This window comes from Eretmochelys imbricata, chromosome 5 (genome assembly GCF_965152235.1).
Source record: "Eretmochelys imbricata isolate rEreImb1 chromosome 5, rEreImb1.hap1, whole genome shotgun sequence".
NCBI classification, from domain to species: Eukaryota; Metazoa; Chordata; order Testudines; family Cheloniidae; genus Eretmochelys; species Eretmochelys imbricata.
Genome location: NC_135576.1, coordinates 34,959,081 through 34,982,310, shown reverse-complemented (window position 1 = coordinate 34,982,310; position 23,230 = coordinate 34,959,081). Strand labels below are relative to the sequence as shown.

At 41.5% G+C, this 23,230-nt stretch overlaps 2 protein-coding genes across 6 annotated transcripts in view; one reads left to right on the top strand and one right to left on the bottom strand.

Moving 5' to 3' along the window:
- Nucleotides 1-8,967, top strand: part of PLPP1 (phospholipid phosphatase 1) — a 131,798-nt gene extending 122,831 nt beyond the window's left edge. For 2 of the 3 annotated variants that reach the window (XM_077816852.1, XM_077816851.1), the window contains exons 5-6: nucleotides 2,312-2,488; nucleotides 8,489-8,967. In XM_077816852.1, coding sequence (XP_077672978.1) covers nucleotides 2,312-2,488; nucleotides 8,489-8,617 — 306 coding nt within the window. In that variant the 3' untranslated portion in view covers nucleotides 8,618-8,967. Of the gene's footprint in view, nucleotides 1-2,311; nucleotides 2,501-8,488 lie in introns of all 3 variants that reach the window. The other variant, XM_077816853.1, reaches the window with a different exon arrangement.
- The window catches only part of MTREX (Mtr4 exosome RNA helicase), a 102,418-nt gene continuing 87,991 nt past the window's right edge, over nucleotides 8,804-23,230 (bottom strand). For all 3 annotated transcript variants that reach the window (XM_077816849.1, XM_077816848.1, XM_077816850.1), the window contains 3 exons: nucleotides 22,944-23,106; nucleotides 9,614-9,718; nucleotides 8,804-9,112 (listed from right to left, as the gene is read on the bottom strand). In XM_077816849.1, coding sequence (XP_077672975.1) covers nucleotides 9,060-9,112; nucleotides 9,614-9,718; nucleotides 22,944-23,106 — 321 coding nt within the window. In that variant the 3' untranslated portion in view covers nucleotides 8,804-9,059. The remainder of the gene's footprint in view (nucleotides 9,113-9,613; nucleotides 9,719-22,943; nucleotides 23,107-23,230) is intronic.

The following is a 23,230-nucleotide window of genomic DNA, read 5'->3' as shown; positions in this document are numbered from 1 at the left end:
AGACCAAGATTTAAGCTGTTGACCAGTGCTGCTGCTGTTTTGAGACCTTGAGCACACATCCCAGTTCCATTAGCAATTTCTCGTATAGCTCTTGTAGAGGATAGGATAATAGTGTGCTTTTTTTCCTATGACGAGATGGGTTTGTGTTGCAAAGTGAGTTATTGCTGAGCTCCCAAATGGCTGCTGTTTGCTAGCAGTCACTATTCAAGTTGTACCATGAAGCAAAATCAAAACTTTCCCTATTAAATATATTGTAAAGCATTTAGATTTCCTGCGTTTGGAAGAGACCCTGTAAAAAATCTTGTGAACACTAAAGTCACAAAACACGGTACAGAATAGTTGGGGTAAAATAACAAGGAGTTTTGCTTAAAACAACATCACTAAAAAGTGACTCTGTAAACTTTTTGTGGTGTATATTAATTACTAATCTTGATACCTTGATAATCTTGTTCACCTTCTTGCTTACATCCAGTACAAGATTTCTTAGGTGTCTCGGGTATTAGGATTCTTAACTGTATATTGGATGGATCCAGGAAAAGCTCCTCTCAGCTGGAACATGCGGTCTCTAGCCTGTCTCTGTACTAGAGATAATGGAGTGTGATAGACAAAGGCAGTGTCTTGTGTGGATTATATGGGGAAGGTAACATATACGATCTAGTGATCTGTGTTTTGTACTAAGAAGGGGGTTTGCAGGAGGGAGCACAAAAGCTGTGATCTAAGGACAGGCTGATATGAAGTTACAAAGTTGGGTTATGCTTAAAATAGCTCTTGTCATATTTGAGTGTAATACATTTTAATATGAATCTGGAAAACCTCTTCCACTTGGGGCGATTTCCACTTTCTGTAGAAGAAAACATCAGCTGTTCAAAGGCAATAATTAGAGACAAGGCAGGTTAAAATGCATTTCAGTTTTACTGCTTGGACTTGGTTTTGGCTCACATCAGATGCATTTATTTATCATCACAGGCTCTGTGCATTTGTAGTTTTTTTTAAAGCAGCAGAATGCTAGCTGCTTTACCAAGAGGCAGGAAAGAAAGGGGGGGGGAGGGAAATAAAACAAGCTAGGGGGAAAGGTGAGGCGGGGGAGGAGAAGGAAAAAATGGCCACAAACTTTGTCCCTCCCACCCCCACACTAAGAATCACTTTCCAATATTCCAGGACGTTTGGGGTGCAGTCTGTAGAGTAACAATTTAGCTCCAGCGATGTAAATACACACGTAGGTGGCCAAATTATTTATACTTTGTCAAAACAACCTGAACACATTTGTAGTTTTGTGGTGACAGCTGATGAATGTTGGTATCCTTCATTGTAATAGCTAAATTAGCTTTCTATTTGGCTATATTTTGCAATTAGAACCAGAATTTTATGCTGGATTTACAAAATTATTATATGGGCTTTATTTATGTCTACACTAGCTCTTACGTCGGCCAAACTTTTGTTGCTTAGGGGGATGCTCTCCTGCGGACATGGTTACTGCTGCTCATTGAACTGGTTTTATGTCGTCTGTGGGAGAGCTCTCTCCCACTGGCATAATGCAGTTACATGAGCGCTCTTATAGCAGTACAGCTGTAAGTGTAGACATGGCTTAAGGGGCAGGCTCTATTTAGCACCATAGTTATTGCGATCATGTGTAGATAATTAAGGCCTGTATACTCCTGCTTAAATGGCTATTGTAGAACTTATGTATTCTATACTCACGCTGTTGTCTTTTGTTGCTTTCTGTTTAGAGTAAGAAAAGTATTTTTTGGAAACCCTGTAAGTTATATCTGACAGCATTTTAACACCCTAAGAAGATGGCTTAGCAATGAATGAAGAGCTAGCTAGCTTTAATCAGTAGAAATAGACTAGATCAATATCTCCACTGTTCACTGTTTCACTCCTTAAATGGCTTTAGTCTGGCACCAGAAGCTTATAGTTCTGAAACAGTTTAGCCCTTTGTCAAATCAGGGCTAATGCACTGTATTCCTTTACACAACATATAACAAACTAAGGGTAGGGAGTAGCATAACTATACAAAACATTAAGACTATAGTTGAATTAATACTGAAATCTCTGCATTCATATTGTACTGAGCTGTTGGGTATTTACACTAGAGTAACATAGCTTGGATTTGATATTCTGGAACTACTGTGCTGTTTCAAACTAACTTAATATTCGGGGTATGGATCATATTATGCTTCTGAAATGTGAATACTGACTGATGTAACTTCTGATTAAACTTGAGTAACCTGGAGCCATGATTTATCAGCTGAGCAGTTCTAGATGAAAAATGCTTTGAAGGTGCTTGATAACAACTTTTCCTGTCTTTCAGCTTTATCTTCAGGCCAGAATGAAAGGAGATTGGGCAAGACTTGTACGTCCCACAGCGCAATTTGGTCTCATTGCCGCATCTATCTACGTGGGTCTCTCCCGTGTTTCTGATTACAAACATCACTGGAGTGACGTGTTGACTGGACTCCTTCAGGGAGCGGTGGTAGCTGTGCTCATCGTAAGTTCATAAGTAGGTCACTAAGACAGAATCAAAGGTATTTTAAAAGTAGGTTTTATGCCATGTGTGGCAAGTACAGGCTCTATTCAGGGGGAAATGTACAGACCTTCCACATGCTCTGAAAAGTAGTGGGGCTGGGGTAGGCAATAGAAGAAAAACTTGTACAGAACTAGATCACATTATTACCACCATAGACTGTAGAAGCCTCAGTAATGGACCAGGACCCCAGCTGTGCTAGCTGCTGTAAAAACAGGGTGTAAGATCTTTGGGGCAGGAACAGTCTTTTTGGTCTAAGACAGATGAATACAGACAGGGGAGTACCAGGAAACCATGAGAGAGTCCTGGCCAGTGATCTCAGCACACCAGCACTGTAACTCTTACATTTTTTTTGTAGGCTTAATGGGAAAGGAGGTTTAAAGATTAATTTGAAAGAGGATTAGGTAGTTTTGTGGCTTTTTTTTTTAATGTTTTTGTTCAGAGAGCTCCTCCCAAGTACAAGGGGAAGCATGGGAGAGAGCATGAAGGTGCCTATTTGAAAATTTAACAAGCGAGCAATGGAGGGTCGCATCATGGGTAGATCAGAGGCAAGAGTTGTCACTTCAGTCATGAATGAGAGATGACAGGTAGGGTGTTGATAGGCAGTGAAGGGCTTTGAAAATGAGGTCAAATAACTTGTTATGGGAGGTATGTAAAGAGGGGTGACAAGGCCAAAGTGACAGGCTAGGAAAACTATTTATTTTTGCAGTAGCATTCTGAATTGAGAGTGTGGAGCAAGGCTGCGTTTGTCAAGACAAGAAAAAAGAATGTTCTTGTAATGGACATAAGAGGAGTCTTGGCTGTACGGAGAGATAGGAAAGACTGTATCTTAGATGTTCTGTAGAAAGAATCGGCAAGATTTAAACAGAGCCTGGATATTGGGACTTAGAGAGAGGTCCAAGTTGAAGGGTCTGAGTGACAGGCAGGATAGTGGTGGTGTCCTGTGCTGGGGTGAGGAGGGAAGCATAGGGGAGGAGATTCAGAGATGTTAGCCATGTTAAGCTGGATCCACAAGGAGATGTCAGAGATGGGTAGAGATTTTAGTATAGACAGAAGGCAGGCTTGAAAAAAGGGTAGATTACCCAGAAATATGGTGTAAAGAAGGGGAGCAAGGACAGAGCCCTGTGGAAATCCCACAGAAAGCTGGGGGTAGGGGGAATGAGGAGGATCCCCAAAAGACATATAGGGGACAACTAGGGGTCACCAACTGAAATTAACAGGCAGCAGGTTTGAAACAAATAAAAGGAAGTATTTCTTCACATAACAGAGTCAACCTGTGGAACTCCTTGCCAGAGGATATTGTGAAGGCCAAGACCATAACAAGGTTTAAAAAAAAACCTAGATAAATTCATGGAGGATAGGTCCATCAATGGCTATTAGCCAGGATGGGCAGGAATGGTGTCCCTAGCCTCTGTTTGCCAGAAGCTGGGAATGAGCAACGGAATGGATCACTTGATTGCCTGTTCTGTTCATTCCCTCCGGGGCACCTGGCACTGGCCACTGTCGGAAGACAAGATACTGGGCTAGATGGGACCTTTGGTCTGACCCAGTAGGGCCATTCTTAATGAGACACTGCTGAGAGCAATTTGAGAGGTCAGAGGAGAAGCAGGAGGATATTCATGGATGCCAAGAGAGGGCAATATTTCAAGAGGAGTACAGTCAGTGTCAAAGGTGGTTGACAGGTCAAGGATGAGGATGGAGCACTGCTGCTGAGACTGACATGGCTAGGAAAGAGTGCTTAAAGACTTAGCCCTGGTCTACACTGGGGGGGAATCGATCTAAGTTAGGCAGTTTCAGCTAGTGAATAATGTAGCTGAAGTCAATGTACTTACATCAACTTACTGTGGTGTCTTCACCACGGTGAGTCGACTGCTTCCACTACCCCGTTGACTCCGCCTCTTGTGGAGCTGGAGTACAGGAGTCAGTGGGAGAGCGCTCGGGGGTCGATCTATTGCATCTAGACTAGATTCGATAAATCGATCCCTGCTGGGTCGATCACTGCCCGCTGATCCAGGGGATAGTGTAGACATATCCTTAGAGTGGTTACAGCTTCTGCCTCTTGTACTCCTCTGTATTTCAGAGAGTCTAAGATTGAATTGAAGGAGGAGGATTTGACAGTGATTTTAACTGGTGTACTCAATGAGCTTAGAGATCAGAAGGAAAAGGGTTGGTAGCTGGAGAGGTAAGTGGGGTCAAGGGTGGGTTTAAGATAGAAGAGACTAAAGCAGGTTTCTTCTGTGATGGGAGAGAGCCAGAAAAGAGGAGATGTTAAAAGTAAGGGAGGGGATGAGTGATACAAAGGAGAGCAAGAGCTGACATGGGGTGAGCAGATAGAGGGACATGATTGTTCCCATTGGTGAGGCCTCATCTGGAGAACTGTGTCCAGTTTTGGGCCCCACACTACAAGAAGGATGTGGAAAAACTGGAGAGAATCCAGCGGAGGGTAACAAAAATGATAAGGGGACTGGAACACATGACTTATGAGGAGAGGCTGAGGGAACTGGGATTGTTTAGTCTGCAGAAGAGAAGAATGAGGGGGGATTTGATAGCTGCTTTCAACTACCTTAAAGGGGGTTCTAAAGAGGATGGATCTAGACTGTTCTCAGTGGTGGTAGATGACGGAACAAGGAGTAATGGTCTCAAGTTGCAGTGGGGGAGGTTTAGGTTGGATATTAGGAAAAACTTTTTCACTAGGAGGGTGGTGAAGCCCTGGAATGCGTTACCTAGGGAGATGGTGGAATCTCCTTCCTTAGAGGTTTTTGCAGTCAGGCTTCACAAAGCCCTGGCTGGGATGATTTAGTTGGTGTTGGTCCTGCTTTGAGCAGGGGGTTGGACTAGATGACCTCCTGAGGTCCTTTCCAACCATGATATTCTATGATTTGGGACAAGTGGAGGGGTTAAGAGAAGGCAGGAAGGAAGGAAGATCATGACTTTTTTTAAAATTTTTCTCTTGGTAGAAATCTGTAAGACCCTTTGAAGAGAGAGGAGGGGAAGGTTTGAGGAGTGAGTCAAAGGTGGTGAAAGTGTGGCTGGGATTGAGGACATGAGATTCAAGTAAGCTGAGAAGTACAGATGATACTAGGAAGATGGCCAAGGTGAAGAAGTAGAAAACAAATTGTAGAGGAGGAAGTCGGGATGGGGCAGATGTCAGAGGCAAGGAGATTTGTGCTGGTTGGGAATTGGTGAGGAGAGAGGGCAGAATGGATAATTTTAATTTTGTTTAAATTGTCAATTTTATGTTGAGGCCTAAATGTACTATAATCTAGCATTAAATTTAAATGGAAAACATTCAGGCATTACATATGACGTTTTAAAGACGATCCAACCACTGACTTGCTGGAAGGCACTGGCGAAGCCCCTGGGAGCAGAGGGAGTGCTGAACTAGCTTTTTGGTAACAGTAGCCTCTTCTGCATGGTCAGAGAATATTTCCTCTTCAGTTTATTCAAAGTAGAGAATCTGTCCGGAAGTCAAATTTGCTTGTTTTCCCTTTACATTTAATTCATAAAGGAACAGAATGAGGCTTTCCAGTTCTAAAATCTTGGGCATAGAATCATAGGACTGGAAGGGACTTTTGAGAGGTCATCTAGTCCAGTCCCCTGCACTCAAGGCAGGACTAACTATTATCTAGACCATCCCTAACTAGTTTGTCCAATCTGCTCTTGAAAATCCCCAATGATGGAGATTCCACCACCTCCCTAGGCAATTTATTCCAGTGCTTAACCACTCTGACAGTTAGGAAGTTTCCTAATGTCCAACTTAAACTGTCCTTTCTGTAATTTAAGCCCATTGCTGCTTGTCCTATCCTCAGAGGTTAAGAACAATAATTTTTCTCCCTCCTCCTTGTAGCAACCTTTTATGTACTTGAAAACTGTTATCATGCCCCCTCTATCTTCTCTTCTCCAGACTAAACAAACCCAATTTTTTCAATCTTCCCTCATAGGTAATGTTTTCTAGATCTTTAATAATTTTTGTTAGTGACCAGAAACATAGGTCAGTTCACTACTAGGGGTAATATATTGTTTAATTCAGTTTTTAAATGATTTGTCAAGCCATCAGTAAAAAGTTAATCTTCCTCTAGAAAATAAGAAATAGTCACCATTTTCTAATGTATGTAAAAATTAAGGATCTGAAATGCATGTTAAGCTATACTGGTTTTCCTGGCAGGATGATTTTCACTGGTTGCCTTCCTTTAAGAAAATAAAGTACAAATACAAAACAAGATTATCATCAAAATCATGATTTCCTACTTGATTTAAATAGTCCACCCTGGGTCAGTATAATGAGGGGAAAGATGAAGACTGCAGAAAAGAGGTGTGGTGAGAGCCATAAGTGAATGGCAGATTGACCAAAATTATAAAACCTGAAAAACACTGTGAAGGGAATGCTGGAACCAGACTTGTTGCTAGGCAGCTAGCGAGGGGAAAGGTGGTCGGCCTAGGGCAGGGGAGGCCCTGGGCTGAGGTGGGGACCTTGGGACAGGAGTGTCTCTCCATGCTTGCAGCTGGTCATGCTAGTTCATAAAAAGATGAATGGTTCCTGTACCACTGCTACTCCAGGTGATTGCTGATGGGCAATTGATTGATTTAAATCTCCTCTTTTTTTGCATTTTTACTTGATTCTCCATTGGTGGTTGATGAACATTAAATGTGTTGATTTGCAACTAAATATATAGCCCTTTACACTAAATCTGGTACTGTTTGCTTACACAAGTGTGTGTGTGTGTGATAATCCCCCTGCTTAGCAGGTAGCTTTTTACATTTATTCACATACATTTAAATTAATGTGAAAGTGAATTATGCATGTATATTTTTTTTACCTGTGATTTATTGCAAGCTCTATTTAGATGGTAATGAAAACTGGTTTTGTGCATTTAATTGCATTTTTTTACTAAATGAAACTACCTTCCTTATGTGCCCCTAACTGATGTATTAAATGAAAAGTATCTAGTTAGTGAATTGAACTGAGTGTTTCTGGTTGTCATGTCCTTCAACACTTTAGAACTAGTAAATCTCCTCCTTCCACCTAGCTTTTCTTCATAGAGTGGAAGAGGACAATCTTTTTTGGTTTCTTAACTTTGAACTAAAATGAAGAAAATACTGTGCACCTGCGGAAGAGGTTACTTCTGTTAAGCACTAGGTTGAGCACTTCATCAGCCTCTGGTTCCAGGGGCTTAGTGAAACCACTGAACTGCTGGAAGGCACTGGCTGTTTAAAAACTAGTAGCAACCATCTGCTGCTTAATACTTTGTTCAGTAGATAAATTTACTTTTAACAGAAGTTGTCAATTTCAAATAGGTTTTGAGTGTGCTGATGGGCCTCTATGAATATTTTGTCCTACTGGGGTTGAGTGCACAACATATAAATGGCAAAATTAACCACAGATACTCCTAATGAAACTTTTACGTTTTAAAGCAGAATGTGTATAGCAATTTGAAACTTATTTAAATATAAAATGATAGGAATGCTTTGAATCTGCTTCATCCTACAACTGTGACTTGGAAAGCAGTAACACCCACTGTGATGCATGCAACTTACACCTTTAAAACCTTATTAGTGGACATTCTGGTGATTCTCCAGATACTAGGGTGCAGTATTTGCTTGATTGTGTGAATCATCTTAAACTGAAGTCCCAGACAATAAGACTTTATGGTGAAACTAAGTTTAGCTCAAATACATACATCCATTTTTCTGTTTCATCCCAAAATACTGAAGGGGAAATATTTAGGTTTCACAGATTTTTCTGGTAGTTGATCAGAGCTTTAATGTAAATAGCTCTTGTAGTCATGATTCCTCTCAGAACCAGTTACTTTAGTGCCCTGGCTCCATATACCACTACACAAGACCAATCCAAATTCATAAGAACTTGCACTGCAGGACTACCTCCTTAATGTGGATAGTTTTAGCTGACAGACAATGGGTGTAAGGTTTTACAGGATTCTAACAGTGTATAATTTGTTCACTTAGGTGGTGTACGTATCAGATTTTTTCAAAGTGAGGGGATGTACATTTAAACCCAATGAAGAAGATTCACATACAACTCTACATGAGACACCAACAAACGGAAATCACTATGGCAGTAATCACCAACCATGATCCTGTGAAGTCTCCCGGTTTCTAAAAGAAAAATGAATTCATAAGTCTCCATATGTAAAATAAATGCCTTTTAAGGGACTGCTGCTGCTATACCTCTTGGATGCTCACTTTACATGTGTATATAGTAACATAACAGCATTGTGTATATCTAATAGCTTTAAAAATCTTTTAAAAAAATTCTACTAATTCAAGCTTACTGCTTATAAAAACACTTCTGTAATTTTTTATTAAAATAACATGGTAACACTTATGTACAAACAGCACTGTGTATGTAAGATGCTTTGCTAGAATGCTTCCTGTTTTAAATACATACACCATTAAATGTCTGTCTTGGGGGTGAAGATGGCAAACTGGCCTGATGCCACCAGTCTAAAATTATTCTGCTCCGTGAACAAGTCTCAGATTGCTCCCAATCCATAATGAGCTTCCAGAACATAGATTTTTATAGGTAGAGGCTTGCAGCAAACACAATGTCTCTCTTGATTTTGGTAATTCCTATCAAAAAGAAAAAACAGATTAGTATTATTGTGTCAAAATATATTGGTAAGAGCTGAACCTTGCAACACTAGATTATGTGGTACCCGTACTAGTCTCTGAGACTTGTGTATTCTATGTGCACGGTGTAAGTCATGACTTTAGACCCATGGATAAAGTACAGTGAAAATCTATCCTTGAAAGGGTAGCTGCATTATCCTTTTAAGCAGTTTTTTTTTCATAAAATTTGGTAGATTTAATACTTAACAGCTAGCTTTTACTACTATTGCAAATAAACTCTCTAAAGCCAAGTCAGACTTTCCAGCACCCATACCTCTCTATAGAAAGAATCAAGTTGACAATGTGTTAAATTACAAGTGCTTTTTCTCTCAGATAATGTAGGATTTTCAATAATAATTCAAAAGAACTTGGCTTGAATATTTTCTTTAGAAGCTGAAATAGATTTAATTCAGAGGTACATACTTTCACCCTTCTATTTATAACCATATTCTAAATACATACCTTCAGCAAACTTATTTTCCAGCTCTGTGTTTCCTATGGCCTTTGCTGCTTGACACATCTGTCGAAGCAATTCTTCTAGCCGCCTCATACAACGGATTATGCTACCTAGATAAAAATGAAGCCTTTGTTTTTTTTAGCAGTCACTTAATGGCAACAAGAAAGTTGACTAAATTCATTACATGACATATCATTAAATGTAACTTGAGCTTCTGCGTGAAGGATATCCTTAAACAGTACAGCTTCAGGCCTACTTCCTTAAGTACAATGCTTTGGATTTGTAACAGAATTCCATTTTAAAACCACTGACTTCATATGCCAACTTACATTCCCACAGTCCAGCTTTCATTTCTAGAAATTAAGTTTATTGGCCATGTAAAAGAACTCTTTGCCCCTGACACTTTAGTTGTTACCTATTTCAATCAGCTGCTCAAGAGTTTGAGAGAGCCTGAATATTGCACAAGAAATTTAGCCTGCACTGCGGGCACACTAGCCAGAGATGCTCCAAGTATCAAGACCTCCTCCTACCATAGCCATGCAGTCCAAAAAAACTCCAACCCCCTTTAAAGTAACTTTTCTATGGAAAGGTGATTGTCACTTGTCCAGACGATTTTTGCCACTAGAGAAGTATAAAATAGAATAAAAGTCATGAACAGCTGAAATACAGATGGCCTTGAAAGAAACAACCAATAGGCATTTTGCACGTAATTAGCTCTTTTTCCAGAGTCTTTCCTTCATTATAAACTGAATACCTGAACTGACAGTAGCATTTGTTTTTTGATACATGGATTCCCTTGTCCACTGTTCAAACTAAGGGACAATCGGATTCTAAAAGCAATGGGATATAAAGCAGGGAGATTACTGAGCAGATGGGCTTTGAATGTAGGTGTTAAAGACTTTGTCCCATTGCCAGCTCACTTTCTCTGCTACAATGAATGGGGCTAGTGGAGACTGCACTAGATTCTGGTGCATGACATGTTCCCCATCCTGTACAGGCGTGTAGCATAACTAAGTACATGTAAGCACAGTACTTGATATACCTAAAATAGAAGGGATGGTAAATACATATAGTGTGCTATTATACAATTTTTGCTTCTTTGTTACAATCTAATTTAAAGCTAGTCTGTGATGTGGAAATATCTGTCCAGTATAGATTTCACATTTGACTAAACAGCACTGAAGTGATATCCACATGGAGAACAAGAAGCTTCAGTGTAATTTTTTATCTAAATTTCCAGCAGATAGTGCACTATTTGCTGTGTCAAGCTTCTCTTTGATTAATTTTTTCAGGCAGAGTTGTGACTTCACAGACGACTGATCCTACAAAGCACAAACTGGTCTGGAGGAAGACTGTAGAAGTGACAGTCCAGAGTAATTTATCTCTGCCACCCAGGCCTAAAGACACCCCTCTTTGAAAATAAAGCCCTAATTCCACAATTGTCTATATTCAGTGAAAGCCTGCACACATTTGTTTTGTTAAGGCATTCTTCATATGAACACATTCATTGCTGCCATTATGTCATCTACTACGGCAGGAGTAACTCCTGCAGTATCTGTAAAACCGCTTGCAGCTATTGCAGGTTAAAAGCCGCATGGCGTCAATTACTGAGACAAAGCACGAGTCCAAAATAAGTGAACCATCAGCAGTTCCCCTGAGCATAGCCACGCTGCATTTTGGCAACGTCAACTCAGTTTTCTGGAAGTCCCTGCTAGAGTCTGTTCACAAGAATATAATTCCACCAAGCACCAGCTTGCACAGAGAGGCTTCATTATAGCTGTTGCAGACAAAACAAAGTTGTACACAGCAACCAGTTATTCCTAAACCTACATTATCTTCCTTTTAAAAAACCAAGTCAATTTATAAATGTTTAAACCGATTATTGCTTGGCAGTTTTCTTTTTCAAAACTCAAGGTCCCTTTTCTCTCCCGTTCCCCCCCTCACTTCCACCCCACTATGGCTTGTAAGTATAAGATCCTGTCATGGCCACTTTACTTCTGATTGTTAGGGACTGGGTTGATTTCTAGTCACAAATCAATGCTGCTGCTGCTATTTAGCAAGAAACCTTTCTTTGGAAATGATGCACAACACTCCACCCCCATTTTGGAAACAGCTTCCTGCATTCAAAGGCTCAGTCTGCAACAGGAACATTAGGCGCTGCAGTTAGTACACCTTCACTACTGAGGGCAGCTGTAATGTAGAAGGACAGAGCTGCTCAGAAATGTTTTGCCAAATCTATTTTAGATTCGATAAAACTTGTTCAAACACCCGGCAGGTTTCTACTGGAAACCTGTGAGTGTTCTAGGGTCTACAGCTTGTGGCAGAGAGCCTGCCAGCCACTGGAACACTGGCAGGAGTCAGGCATTCAGTTTATAGTGAAGGAAAGGCTCTGGAAAAAGAGCTAATTGTGTGTAAAATGCCTATTGGTTGTTCCTTCAAGGCAGTTCATGGTTTTTATTCCATTTTATACTTGTCTAGCTGTAAAAATTATTTGGACAAGTGACAATCACCTTTCCATAGAAAAGTTACTTTAGATGGGGTTGGGGTTTTTGTTTTTTTTTTTTGAATGCTTGTGATGGCTATGGTAGATAGTGATATTTTGAGGATTTCTAGCTATTGTGCCTGGTAGTACAAGCTAGATTTCTTGTGGCTCAGGTCTCTAGGAGCCCTGGGGATTCCCAACCCCAGGACACTCTACATGGCAGGGCTGCCACAGACTCTGGGAGCCCTGGCAGCAGATCACTCAACTGACATTGTCAGTTTTATTTTTTTTCCCCCAGAAACACTATGTTTCACTATTTCCAAAATGACATTTTTGTCTTGCTGAACAATTTCCAAATTCAGTTTTATTCCAATGGAGAATTAACCCAACTTCTGAAAATCCAAAATTTCTTACAGACTAAAAATCTTGAGTTTTGACCAGCTCCAAAAGGGGGGGATCAATTCGTTTGTTTGTATAACCGTCAGCGTTAAAAATGTCCAATACCCATCTAGCCTACAGCTTCCCTCATTGCTACTGTTGGTGATGGAACTACACTGCTCATGAGTTACACAGCCTAATTCTTCCACCAGAGATCCTGCCCTGGTGCCTGCTGGTCCAGATCACAAAAAACCTGGATCAGGATGTAACTGTCTCCCATGTAATAGCAAAGAACATACCTGCTAAGCAAGCCCTTCCTCTAGCCACTTGCTGTGCAGAAAAAAGGGAGGAAAAAACAGGGGGTTGTATCTAAATCATCATTGTGCAGTGTTTTTACTCAGTACAATTTGGTGTTTTTGTAATAATGAGGAACAAATTAAGTATGCAAATGTTTAAGCTCTCCCCTTCCCCCCAGAAGGTCAGATCCTCACATCTACCCCTGTCCACAACACAAAGGGGAACAGATGATATTAATCTTGTCCTCAGTGCCAAATGCCTCCTACCACATGCCAAAGTTTCTAGTTCTCACCCCATCCTATCCCACCATACTACATGTTGCTTTCAGTGTGAAAGAGAATCTTGTAGTATGGGGCAATATCAAATTAGAAAGAGTTAGGGTTTGTCCAGACAAAATAGTTAGTGTGAGACATGCCAGGTGTAAATCTAATGGGTCATGCTCTAACTGTCTATGTGGATTTTGTTAACATGCACTAGAAGTTCCCTCGTATGCACTGACCTACTACCAACATCTAGACAAGCCCTTCAATAGAGACTTGTATTTAATATAACAATAATCACAGTGTTCCTTATTTTATTATTCATTTTCATATTCAATTCAATAAAAGCTTGTTTTTTAATCTACTTGAAACCCCTATGTCAATGTACCACAGGATTCAGTGTCACTATGCTGCAGAAACTCAGGTAATTTGATATAAAAATGTAGATGCAGTGTGGTACAAAGTCCACAATGCTTTATCTGGGTAAATCTTCAGAGAGTCAGCATTTATTTTTGGACAATTCTGCAGGAATTGTCTCCTTTTACAAACCCCTTTAAGGGACGAATCATGCATCTTCACCCTCACAAAAGATGAAAGATAGACCCATAAGGTTAGAGGAAAAGTCTGCTGGCTCCACCATTGCAAAGAGTGACCGGAAGGCTACGGTAGCCATAATGGTTAACAGCAAACAGCCTGGGCTGTGACTCTGTTCCTCATTTGCAGCCAGCAGTCCTCTTATCCAGAACACAGGAAGTATGTAACAAATGGAAAAGTTGTATTTTTAATTGCCTTTGTGTGGCCTATTCAGCCAAGAGTGAACTGGGAAACACAAGAAGAACGGCTAGCTGGGAGTAGCTCTTGATTTCCATCATCTGTTTCCCTCCTTATTCCTTTGGAGCGTATCTCCAAGGGATACAATTTCTTCCAGTGGTCAGAAAGGCAGCCTCTCAATAGGAGGAATCTGCTGAGTCCAGAAGTACTGATTGCCAGGTTTTCTGTTGGTCACAGGAAACCTAGCTCAGTAGGCTTTTGGCACTAAACATCAGATTTCCAGCATAAACTAATGATAGCCAGGAATTCAGAATAAATGAGCAAGAATGTGTCAATTTCCTTATTTCAAAGATTACCGAAACTGATCGAACACAGTAACATTGTGTAGGGAAGAAAAGTGCTAGCCAACACAGTGCTGGCCATAGCGCTGCTGGCAGGGCAGGCTAGGACATGTGTTAAGCATGTCACCTAATCATTATTAAAACACTGGTTCTTAAGATCTAAGGCAACACAAACTCGCCCTGTTTTTGATCTTACGATGAAGAAATAGTAATTAAACTGACATGATGCTGAGCACCATTCTGCCTGGACTGCTGCCCGTGATGTAGTCATGCTGGTTAACTTGATTCACCACAACCACCTTCAAGCACAGGGAGATTCTGCCACATAGACCAGCCCCCAGAGCAGGGGAAATTCTGTTTTTGTCCTTTAGCTTTGGAGGAACTTGCTGTCTCTTACACGTGTATGTAGGTGATGTAAGCCATAAAAGTGGAATCCTAGGGCAGGATAATGGAACTGTAGAAATTTCCCTTCTTCAAAGAAGAAAAGGGGAGGAGACAGACAATTTTTGGTTTGAGGCCCAATTTCTTGAGGAGGCCTGGGGGTTGCTGCCTTCACTGAAAGTGTATTACACCATTTGAAAAGAGGCAAAGGAATTAGGCAAGGTTCATGCTGGATGTTTTATATAACCATGAAGTCACATCAAGGACATAATGGCTCACAACCCTCAACCTCAGTGGAATGAAGCATTAGGAATGATCTACTAACTCCTTAAACTCCAGCTGCCCTTCAGACTCCTTGACAAACAAAGAACAAAAGCCACTAGCGCTAATGAATCAGCAGAGTTTTCATAAGGACCCGATGTGGTAGTGGAGACGCTACTTGCCTGGAGAGTATTGAGTATTATAGTAAAGCACTGGTTCTGCTATCGTTAAGGTCAACTGAAAGGGCTATGTGAGTACAATTAGCATAACAGGAGCCTGCAAGTGTGGCCTGTTGGATGCTTATGCACACAGTGCACTAAACTGCCCAGAACAGCTATAAATGTGTATGTGAACTTTCCCTCCATTGTGCTGAATCCTTGAACTACCAAGAGACCAGAAGATTCCCTTCATTGACCTACATGCTTCATATCACGAAATGACAAGACCTATGGTACTATGGGCAAGCAATCGCCTTTCCTTGTGTTCTCCACAGCCCCAAAAGTTCAAAAATATCTACAGGCCTGTCTACATGGAACAGAGCCTTAATAAGTAACCAAGCAAGGTTACAAAGCTCATGAAGTATTTATACTTAGCACAGGATGTGAATCAGATTTGCTTTCTCCTTACCAGTTACAGTCTAACAGTACGTCATTTAAGAATGTGCAGAACTTAAGTCTTAGACTTCTCAGCCCAACTATTATCACTGCTAATACCTTTGGTCTATCCTCTGCCCTATGATACTCACGAAGTGCAATGTTTTACTTTGCTAGTAACTATTTCTGCTGGCAAACCACAAACTGATGATGACAGTACTAATGGGAAGGAGCTTCTAAATCTCTGCCAGATCCACCAATGTTATTAGGCTTCATGCAGACATTTTGATAAGAGTATAAGCTAGTGTCTTCATCCCACCGTTCTGGCCTCCTTATGATCTCAAGGTGGCCTGATCTGCTCTGTCTTCTTACTATGAAGATCAGGGGTACAGAGTACTGAGCACCTGTCAAGGTTCCTTCCCCACTCTGAACTCTAGGGTACAGATGTGGGGACCTGCATGAAAGACTCCCTAAGCTTATTCTTACCAGCTTAGGTTAAAAACTTCCCCAAGGTACAAACTTTGCCTTGTCCTTGAACAGTATGCTGCCACCATCAAGCGTTTTAAACAAAGAAAGAGACGTCTTTGGAGATGTCTTCCCCCAAAATATCCCCCCAAGCCCTACACCCCCTTTCCTGGGGAAGGCTTGATAAGAATCCTCACCAATTGGTACAGGTGAACACAGAACCAAACCCTTGAAAAATCAATCAGGTTCTTAAAAGAAAAGGTAAAAGAATCACCTCTGTAAAATCAGGATGGTAAATACCTTACAGGGTAATCAGATTCAAAACACAGAGAATCCCTCTAGGCAAAACCTTAAGTTACAAAAAGAGACAAAAACAGGAATATACATTCCCTCCAGCACAGTTTATTTTACCAGCCATTAAACAAAAGGAAATCTAATACATTTCTAGCGAGATTACTTACTAACTTAACAGGAGTTGGAAGGCTGCATTTCTGATCTGTTCCAGGCAAAAGCATCACACAGACGGACAGAACCATTTGTCTGCCCCCCCCTCCAGATTTGAAAGTATCTTGTCACCTCATTGGTCATTTTGGGTCAGGTGCCAGCGAGGTTACCTTAGCTTCTTAACCCTTTACAGGTGAAAGGGTTTTGCCTCTGGCCAGGAGGGATTTTATAGCACTGTATACAGAAAGGTGGTTACTCTTCCCTTTATATTTAGGACACACCCCCCAAAACACAGATAGGGTGAAATACTGGCTGTGATTTCTTCCTGGAGCTCTAGGCGAAAACAGAGTTAATAAGAAACATGCATCACTAAATATACTACTAACTGGATAAAGACTAACAATATTTCCCACCCCTTAAGGACGATTTGGACGAGTTGATTCTGGGAAACTTTCACAGGACAGTGCATTGGCCTCCTAAAATGAGTTGTATGTCGAAATCAAAATCTTGGACAGCTAAACTCCACTGAATAAGTTTGTTATTTCCTGTGGCGGTACGAAGCCACTGTAGCGCAGCACGGTCGGTTTGTAGGTGGAAATGCCATCCCCAAACATATGGGTGTAGCTTTTCCAGAGGGTAGACAATGGCGTAACATTCCTTTTCACTGATTGACCAGTGGCTTTCCCTCTCAGACAGCTTCTTGCTGAGAAACACGACAGGATGGAACTCTTGATTCGGTCCTTCCTGCATTAAGACTGCTCCCACGCCACACTCGGACACATCTGTGGTTACTAGGAACGGTTTATCAAAGTCTGGGGCCCTTAGCACAGGGTCAGACATGAGTGTCGCTTTAAGCTGGTTAAAGGCCTTCTGACAATCTTCAGGCCACAGAACTGCATTTGGCTGTTTCTTTTTGGTTAGGTCTGTCAGTGGGGTGGCAATCTGGCTGTACTGCGGTACAAATCGCCTGTAATATCTGGGCCAAGCCTAAGAAGGATGGGACCTGTTTCTTCAACTTTGGGACAGGCCACTTTTGGATAGCATCCACTTTGGCCTGTAGGGGGTTGATAGTTCCTTGACCCACCTGGTGTCCAAGGTAAGTCACTCTGTTTAGGCCTATTTGACACTTCTTAGCCTTAACAGTTAGCCCTGCCTCCCTTATGCGCTCGAAGACTTTTTGTAGATGTTCCAGGTGTTCTGCCCAGGAATCCGAATATATGGCCCCATTGTCAAGGTAGGCGACTGCATATTCTCCCAATCCCGCTAGGAGACCATCTACAAGTTTTTGGAAGGTGGCGGGTGCATTCCGCAGCCCAAAAGGGAGCACATTAAATTCATACAGCCTGACATGCGTGATGAAGGCTGATCTTTCCTTGGCAGATTCATCTAGCGGTACTTGCCAGTACCCCTGGGTTAAGTCCAAGGTAGAGATGAAGTGGGCCTGTCCCAGGATGATCGTGGGCTAAATTTAAGAGCTTTACCCAGTACTTAGTTGGAAATACCAACTGTCTCTGAGGATGCCAGTTTTCCTGGTGTCCATCAGAAAGAGTTTCCTTGTTATAAAAGTCCTCTTTCTACAACAAACCTGGATCGATTAGAAGAGCTGAGAGGCGGTGGGTTGCTCTGTGCCGCCGTCCAAACTCTCTGGAGGCTTTCATCTGCTTCCTCTTCAGTCTGGAACTGTTCCCCTGATGCTGCGGACATCAGTTCCTCATTGGATTGTAGACCTGGGCTTGGTCCCTCTGGAAGCGATGCAGGTGATGGGGCTGTTTCTGGTGACTGTGAACTGCTCTCCGCTGGTGCACTATGTTGGGGTTCAGGCTCCGGCTAAGCCTCTTGTGTAGGGTTATCTGCTGCTGCCAGTGCAGTGGGGCTCTCTGGTGTTGGGGTTGCAAGTACTGGATTCGGTGCTGGCAGTGGTTCTGATGCTGGTTGTTCCGCTGCTTCCGGTTCTGAGACTGGCTCTGTCTGGGTCTCTGTGACTGGATCCACTACTGCTGTTGCAGACGTTGGCATGGGGTCCGGTTCCATCACCTCTGACAGGTTCCTGGTAGAAGTTTCCGGAACAGAGCTAGGTGTGACAGCTTGCTTAGCCTGGCTGCGGGTGACCATTCCCACTCTCTTGGCTAGCTTCACATGATTGCCCAAGTCTTCCCGCAACAGCATGGGGATGGGATAATCATCATAGACTGCAAAAGTCCATGTTCCTGAACAGCTCTTGTTCTGGACCGGCAACTTGGCTGTAGGCAAGTTAAAAGAGAGTTTGACTTGAAGGGTTGAATCGTCACTTGGACCTCTGGGTTGATTAAATTGGGGTCCACTAAGGAAGCATGGATAGCCGACATTTGTGCTCCGGTGTCCCTCTTCCCGCCCACACTCAGTTTCCCTCCGCTCTGAGGGTATCTGGGAGGCATCTGGGCCTGAGGACCTCTGGTGTGATTCCGGTGAACTCTAATCGTTTGGGTTCTTGGGGCAGTTGGCCTTTACATGCCCCGGCTCGTTACATTTAAAACATCACCCAGCTGACTGGTCATTGGGGCGAGGTGGGTTGCCAGAGAATGGTGTGGTGGGGCGATAAGGTATCTGGAGTGTTCCTTGGGGTGTAGAGTTGGGGCCTTGGGCTGCCCCCGATAGTAGGGTGTGGTCTGAGGCTGTCCCTTCTGGTATCCGCTCCAACTGCGACCAGGGTTGTTCCTCTCTCCTCCATCCACCCATTTTGTTCCAGTTTGCCCCGCCTCTCTGGCAGTCTGGGACTGCTCGTACTGATCAGCATAAGAAGCGAGACTTCCTGCTGAGTCCATTTTCTTATCCAATAAACACTGTTTTATATCATCCTTGGACATATTCAGGAATTGCTCCTGTATAATCAAATCCCACATTCCTCCAAAGTTAGTTATAGCCCGTCCATTGAGCCATTTATCAAACAGTTCTGTCATCTGGTTTACATAAGCCACATTACTTAGTCCAGGCCCTCGCTTAAGGGTTCAAAATTTTACTCTGTAGGTTTCAGATGTAATTTGAAATTGCTTTAAAACCAAATCCTTGAATTTATTATAGTCAGAAGTCTCCTCAATAGGCACCTTATTGAATATGTCCAGAGCTCTTCCAGTCAATTTTGCGAGCAATGTGGTCATCTTGTGAGCTTCAGGAATTTTATGGAGTGTGCACAGTCTCTCAACGGTGAGAAAATATTCAGCAATATCACTGGATTCATCATACTGCAGACACAGTCGCTCCCATTTGTGGATTGTTAGGGTTATTCGGTATATTCTGCTGAGCCTTTGCCTTCTCCATTTCCAGTGCATGCTTCCTCTCTTTTTCCCTCTCCTCCTCAGCATGCTTCCTCTTTTTCCCTCTCCTCCATTTCCATCTGTCTGAGTTCTACCCGTCTTTCATGTTCCTTTTGTCTTTCCTCAGCCTCAAATCTGGCTAATTCCGGCTTCTGTTGAACATTGCATTCTGTCATCCTAACCTCTCCGTTTTTAACTAACTTTACACCCGAGAGTTAGAAAGAAAACAAAAAAAACCTGGCTTGTAAAGTTTTGTTTTGCTGTACCTGATACCTTTTGTCTCGGATAGCTGTTCTTAGCTTACAGAAAAATCTTTTTGTTATGCCTGCTGCTCTGTCCCCCACGCAGAGAGACAGAATCAAAAGCTGCAATCACCTTTTACAAAACCTTTTAAAATCCTGCTGTGCTAGTGGTTCAAAATGATCCCAATTCTCCCACCATGTCAAGGTTCCTTCCCCACTCTGAACTCTAGGGTACAGATGTGGGGACCTGCATGAAAGACTCCCTAAGCTTATTCTTACCAGCTTAGGTTAAAAACTTCCCCAAGGCACAAACTTTGCCTTGTCCTTGAACAGTATGCTGCCACCACCAAGCGTTTTAAACAAAGAACAAGGATAGAGACCACTTGAAGAAGTCTTCCCGCAAAATATCCCCCCAAGCCGTACCCCCCCTTTCCTGGGGAAAACCTAATAAGAATCCTCACCAACTGGTACAGGTGAACACAGAACCAAACCTTTGGATCTTAAGAACAATGAAAAATCAATCAGGTTCTTAAAAGGAAAGGTAAAAGAATCACCTCTGTAAAATCGGGATGGTAAATACCTTACAGGGTAATCAGATTCAAAACACATAGAATCCCTCTAGGCAAAATCTTAAGTTACAAAAAAGAGACAAAAACAGGAATATACATTCCCTCCAGCACAGTTTATTTTACCAGACATTAAACAAAAGGAAATCTAATGCATTTTCTAGCTAGATTACTTACTAACTTAACAGGAGTTGGAAGGCTTACATTTCTGATCTGTTCCTGGCAAAAGCATCACACAGACAGACAGAACCCTTTGTCCGCACCCCCTCTCCAGATTTGAAAGTATCTTGTCACCTCATTGGTCATTTTGGGTCAGGTGCCAGCGAGGTTACCTTAGCTTCTTAACCCATTACAGGTGAAAGGGTTTTGCCTCTGGCCAGGAGGGATTTTATAGCACTGTATACAGAAAGGTGGTTACCCTTCCCTTTATATTTATGACAGCACCTTTCTTGAAACATAAGTTCTACTGCCAAAACTTTAGGAAGTGGGAAAGCGCAGCCAGTATTGTGTGTTTCTTGAGATCTGTGCTGCACTTTATACTGAAGTGGATTGACTCCCATCTGCTTGTGAAGAGTGATACCCTACCCTTATTTCTAGGAACCCTACCGCAGACATACCAATGGTTTGGAGTGGAAGGAGGGACTAGTCCCATTTCTGGGCCCATGCTTCCCCTTGGTGCTCCATACCTAGGTTTACCCCTGGAGTCAGGAGACTCTTCTCTGGTACCTTTGCTGTGGATAAAACTAGGATAGCTTGTAAGCCCTCTTTGGGTTTTGTTGTAGGGAGTGAAATCTTTGGCTACTGTCAAGCACCACTTTCTTAGCAAGCCTCTCCCCAAACAAGATCCTATCTGAGAATTTTAAGGCACAAAGAAGAAAAGGGGGAACAAAGATCAAGAATTCAAAATCATGCAGCTGTTTTGAAGGGGGACATCACTGGGAACACAAATAGATGGGAGCAGGGGAAGGAATACATTCTCTGAAGTGGCTGCACCTAAGAAACTACCAACAGCCTAAGAGGGTCTTCTGAGGATTAGTATTTGTATGGCACTTTGCAAAGTATTATTAATATTTAATTCTCACTCCGTTCTTTACTGATTTTTCCTCCTATAAATTAAAGCTTGAATCATGGTGCACTACAAAAAAGTAATAAAATAATATTAATAGCCTTAAGAGTGTTATTGAGGAAGAAGTCACTTGTAACACTATAAAAGTGTACCATTTTGTACAGCACCAAACAGAGCTTAGTAAGCAAAAAGTAAACTAAAGAATCTTCTAGTGTTCCATTTTTAAAGGAAAGTAGTTTTTGATAACCCATGTCGTTTTCTGAGCTGGCAACAGAACAAACAAAACAATAAAATACAAAACAATATCAGTAGGGATCAGCTTTCTAAATGTTGACAGCTGAGACTCTGGCATCAAGTTAAAAGGTTTGAAAGAATTCCCTACAAGACTTTACAAAATACAAGTTTCACATTCTGTGCTCTCCACTAAATCAAACTGCATGCACAGTGTCCCTAAAGTATCTAACAGAGAAGAGCTAGAAAATCAGACCACCACATTTTTACTTGTCAGTAAGCAATACACAAATATTCCTGAGTGCATTAGATACTGAACTGAATCTAATGGATTCTCTCATCAGAATACAAGTCAAGTCCCTTTGCATCTCATATTTTAAAAGATAGATATGGGAAGTCAGACTGTCAGGAAAACAACTTTGTTCCTTTAAATGTCAAAATGAATAATCTTTGTTGAGTTTGTTATGGAAACAAAAAACTGATTTTACTATGGCAACTCAGTGAATGGGGGGGGGGGGGGGGACGACGGACGGACTTACCCTCTGAAATCACAGTTGAAATTAAATCAGGGTGTATATTCATTAAAGCTGACTTAAGTAAAAAAACTTCCCTATCTAGTACATTTTTAAGACTCCCTCCCAGCTTCTTTCCAAAATATTTTCTCCTCTGACTTTGTAATTAAGTGTGAAGAACTTAACTTCTACAAAACTGAAGTTATGAAGCAACAATCTCCACTTTCCCTTACATACTATTTTTATGGTCATCATTAGCGGATATAACAAGAGTTATAGATTTGTTGAGGCAAACATTTCAGCTTTGAATAAGAAACTGAGCATTAAAATTCTTCTTGTAAGCACAATATACTGCAATTTTTAGGATTTCTATGTTTTATAAATGTTACTCTTTTTGGTTAAATAAATTGGTTATTTATTATCGAGGGGTGAGTCAAACCCCATAAAATATTTTATAGTTTCCAAATTACCAAAACAGCTAAGTAGACTTAAAATGATTTCCACACAAACTAGAAAAAGTTTGTGGTTTTCTACTACAGAGAAAGCAAATACTTGAAAATATCTGGCTTGAGTAACTTTACAGTACTTTCAGAAGGATATTTAGAACCAGCTTTGGGCCTTTCAGATTCCTAATTTTCTCCCACCAGAAGAATGCAAACTTTAACTACGTCACAAAGAACAGAAGTCAATCACACAGAATTTGTGAACTGTACTACACTAACATTTCATAAAATGGAAGTTTTAAAGCAACATACCTTCAAAGACATCGGTCATTTTGCAGATGTGAGCAAAAGTAGCTCCATTTGCCCATGTGTATACTACATCCATTAGGTTGGGTCTGAAGGAGTTTAGGTAATTTTCCTCATCGATTTCCAATTTAGCTTCTGCTGAAACTTTGGCAATTCTTTTAGCACATTCCTTTAACAATAAAAGGTTTAGTTTTAAAATCAAGTTGCAGTGTGACAAATTCTTCAAAACCAGAAACTAACTCATTGTTTACACTAGAATTTGAAATCTCATTAGAATAAATGTAACCAAGCAA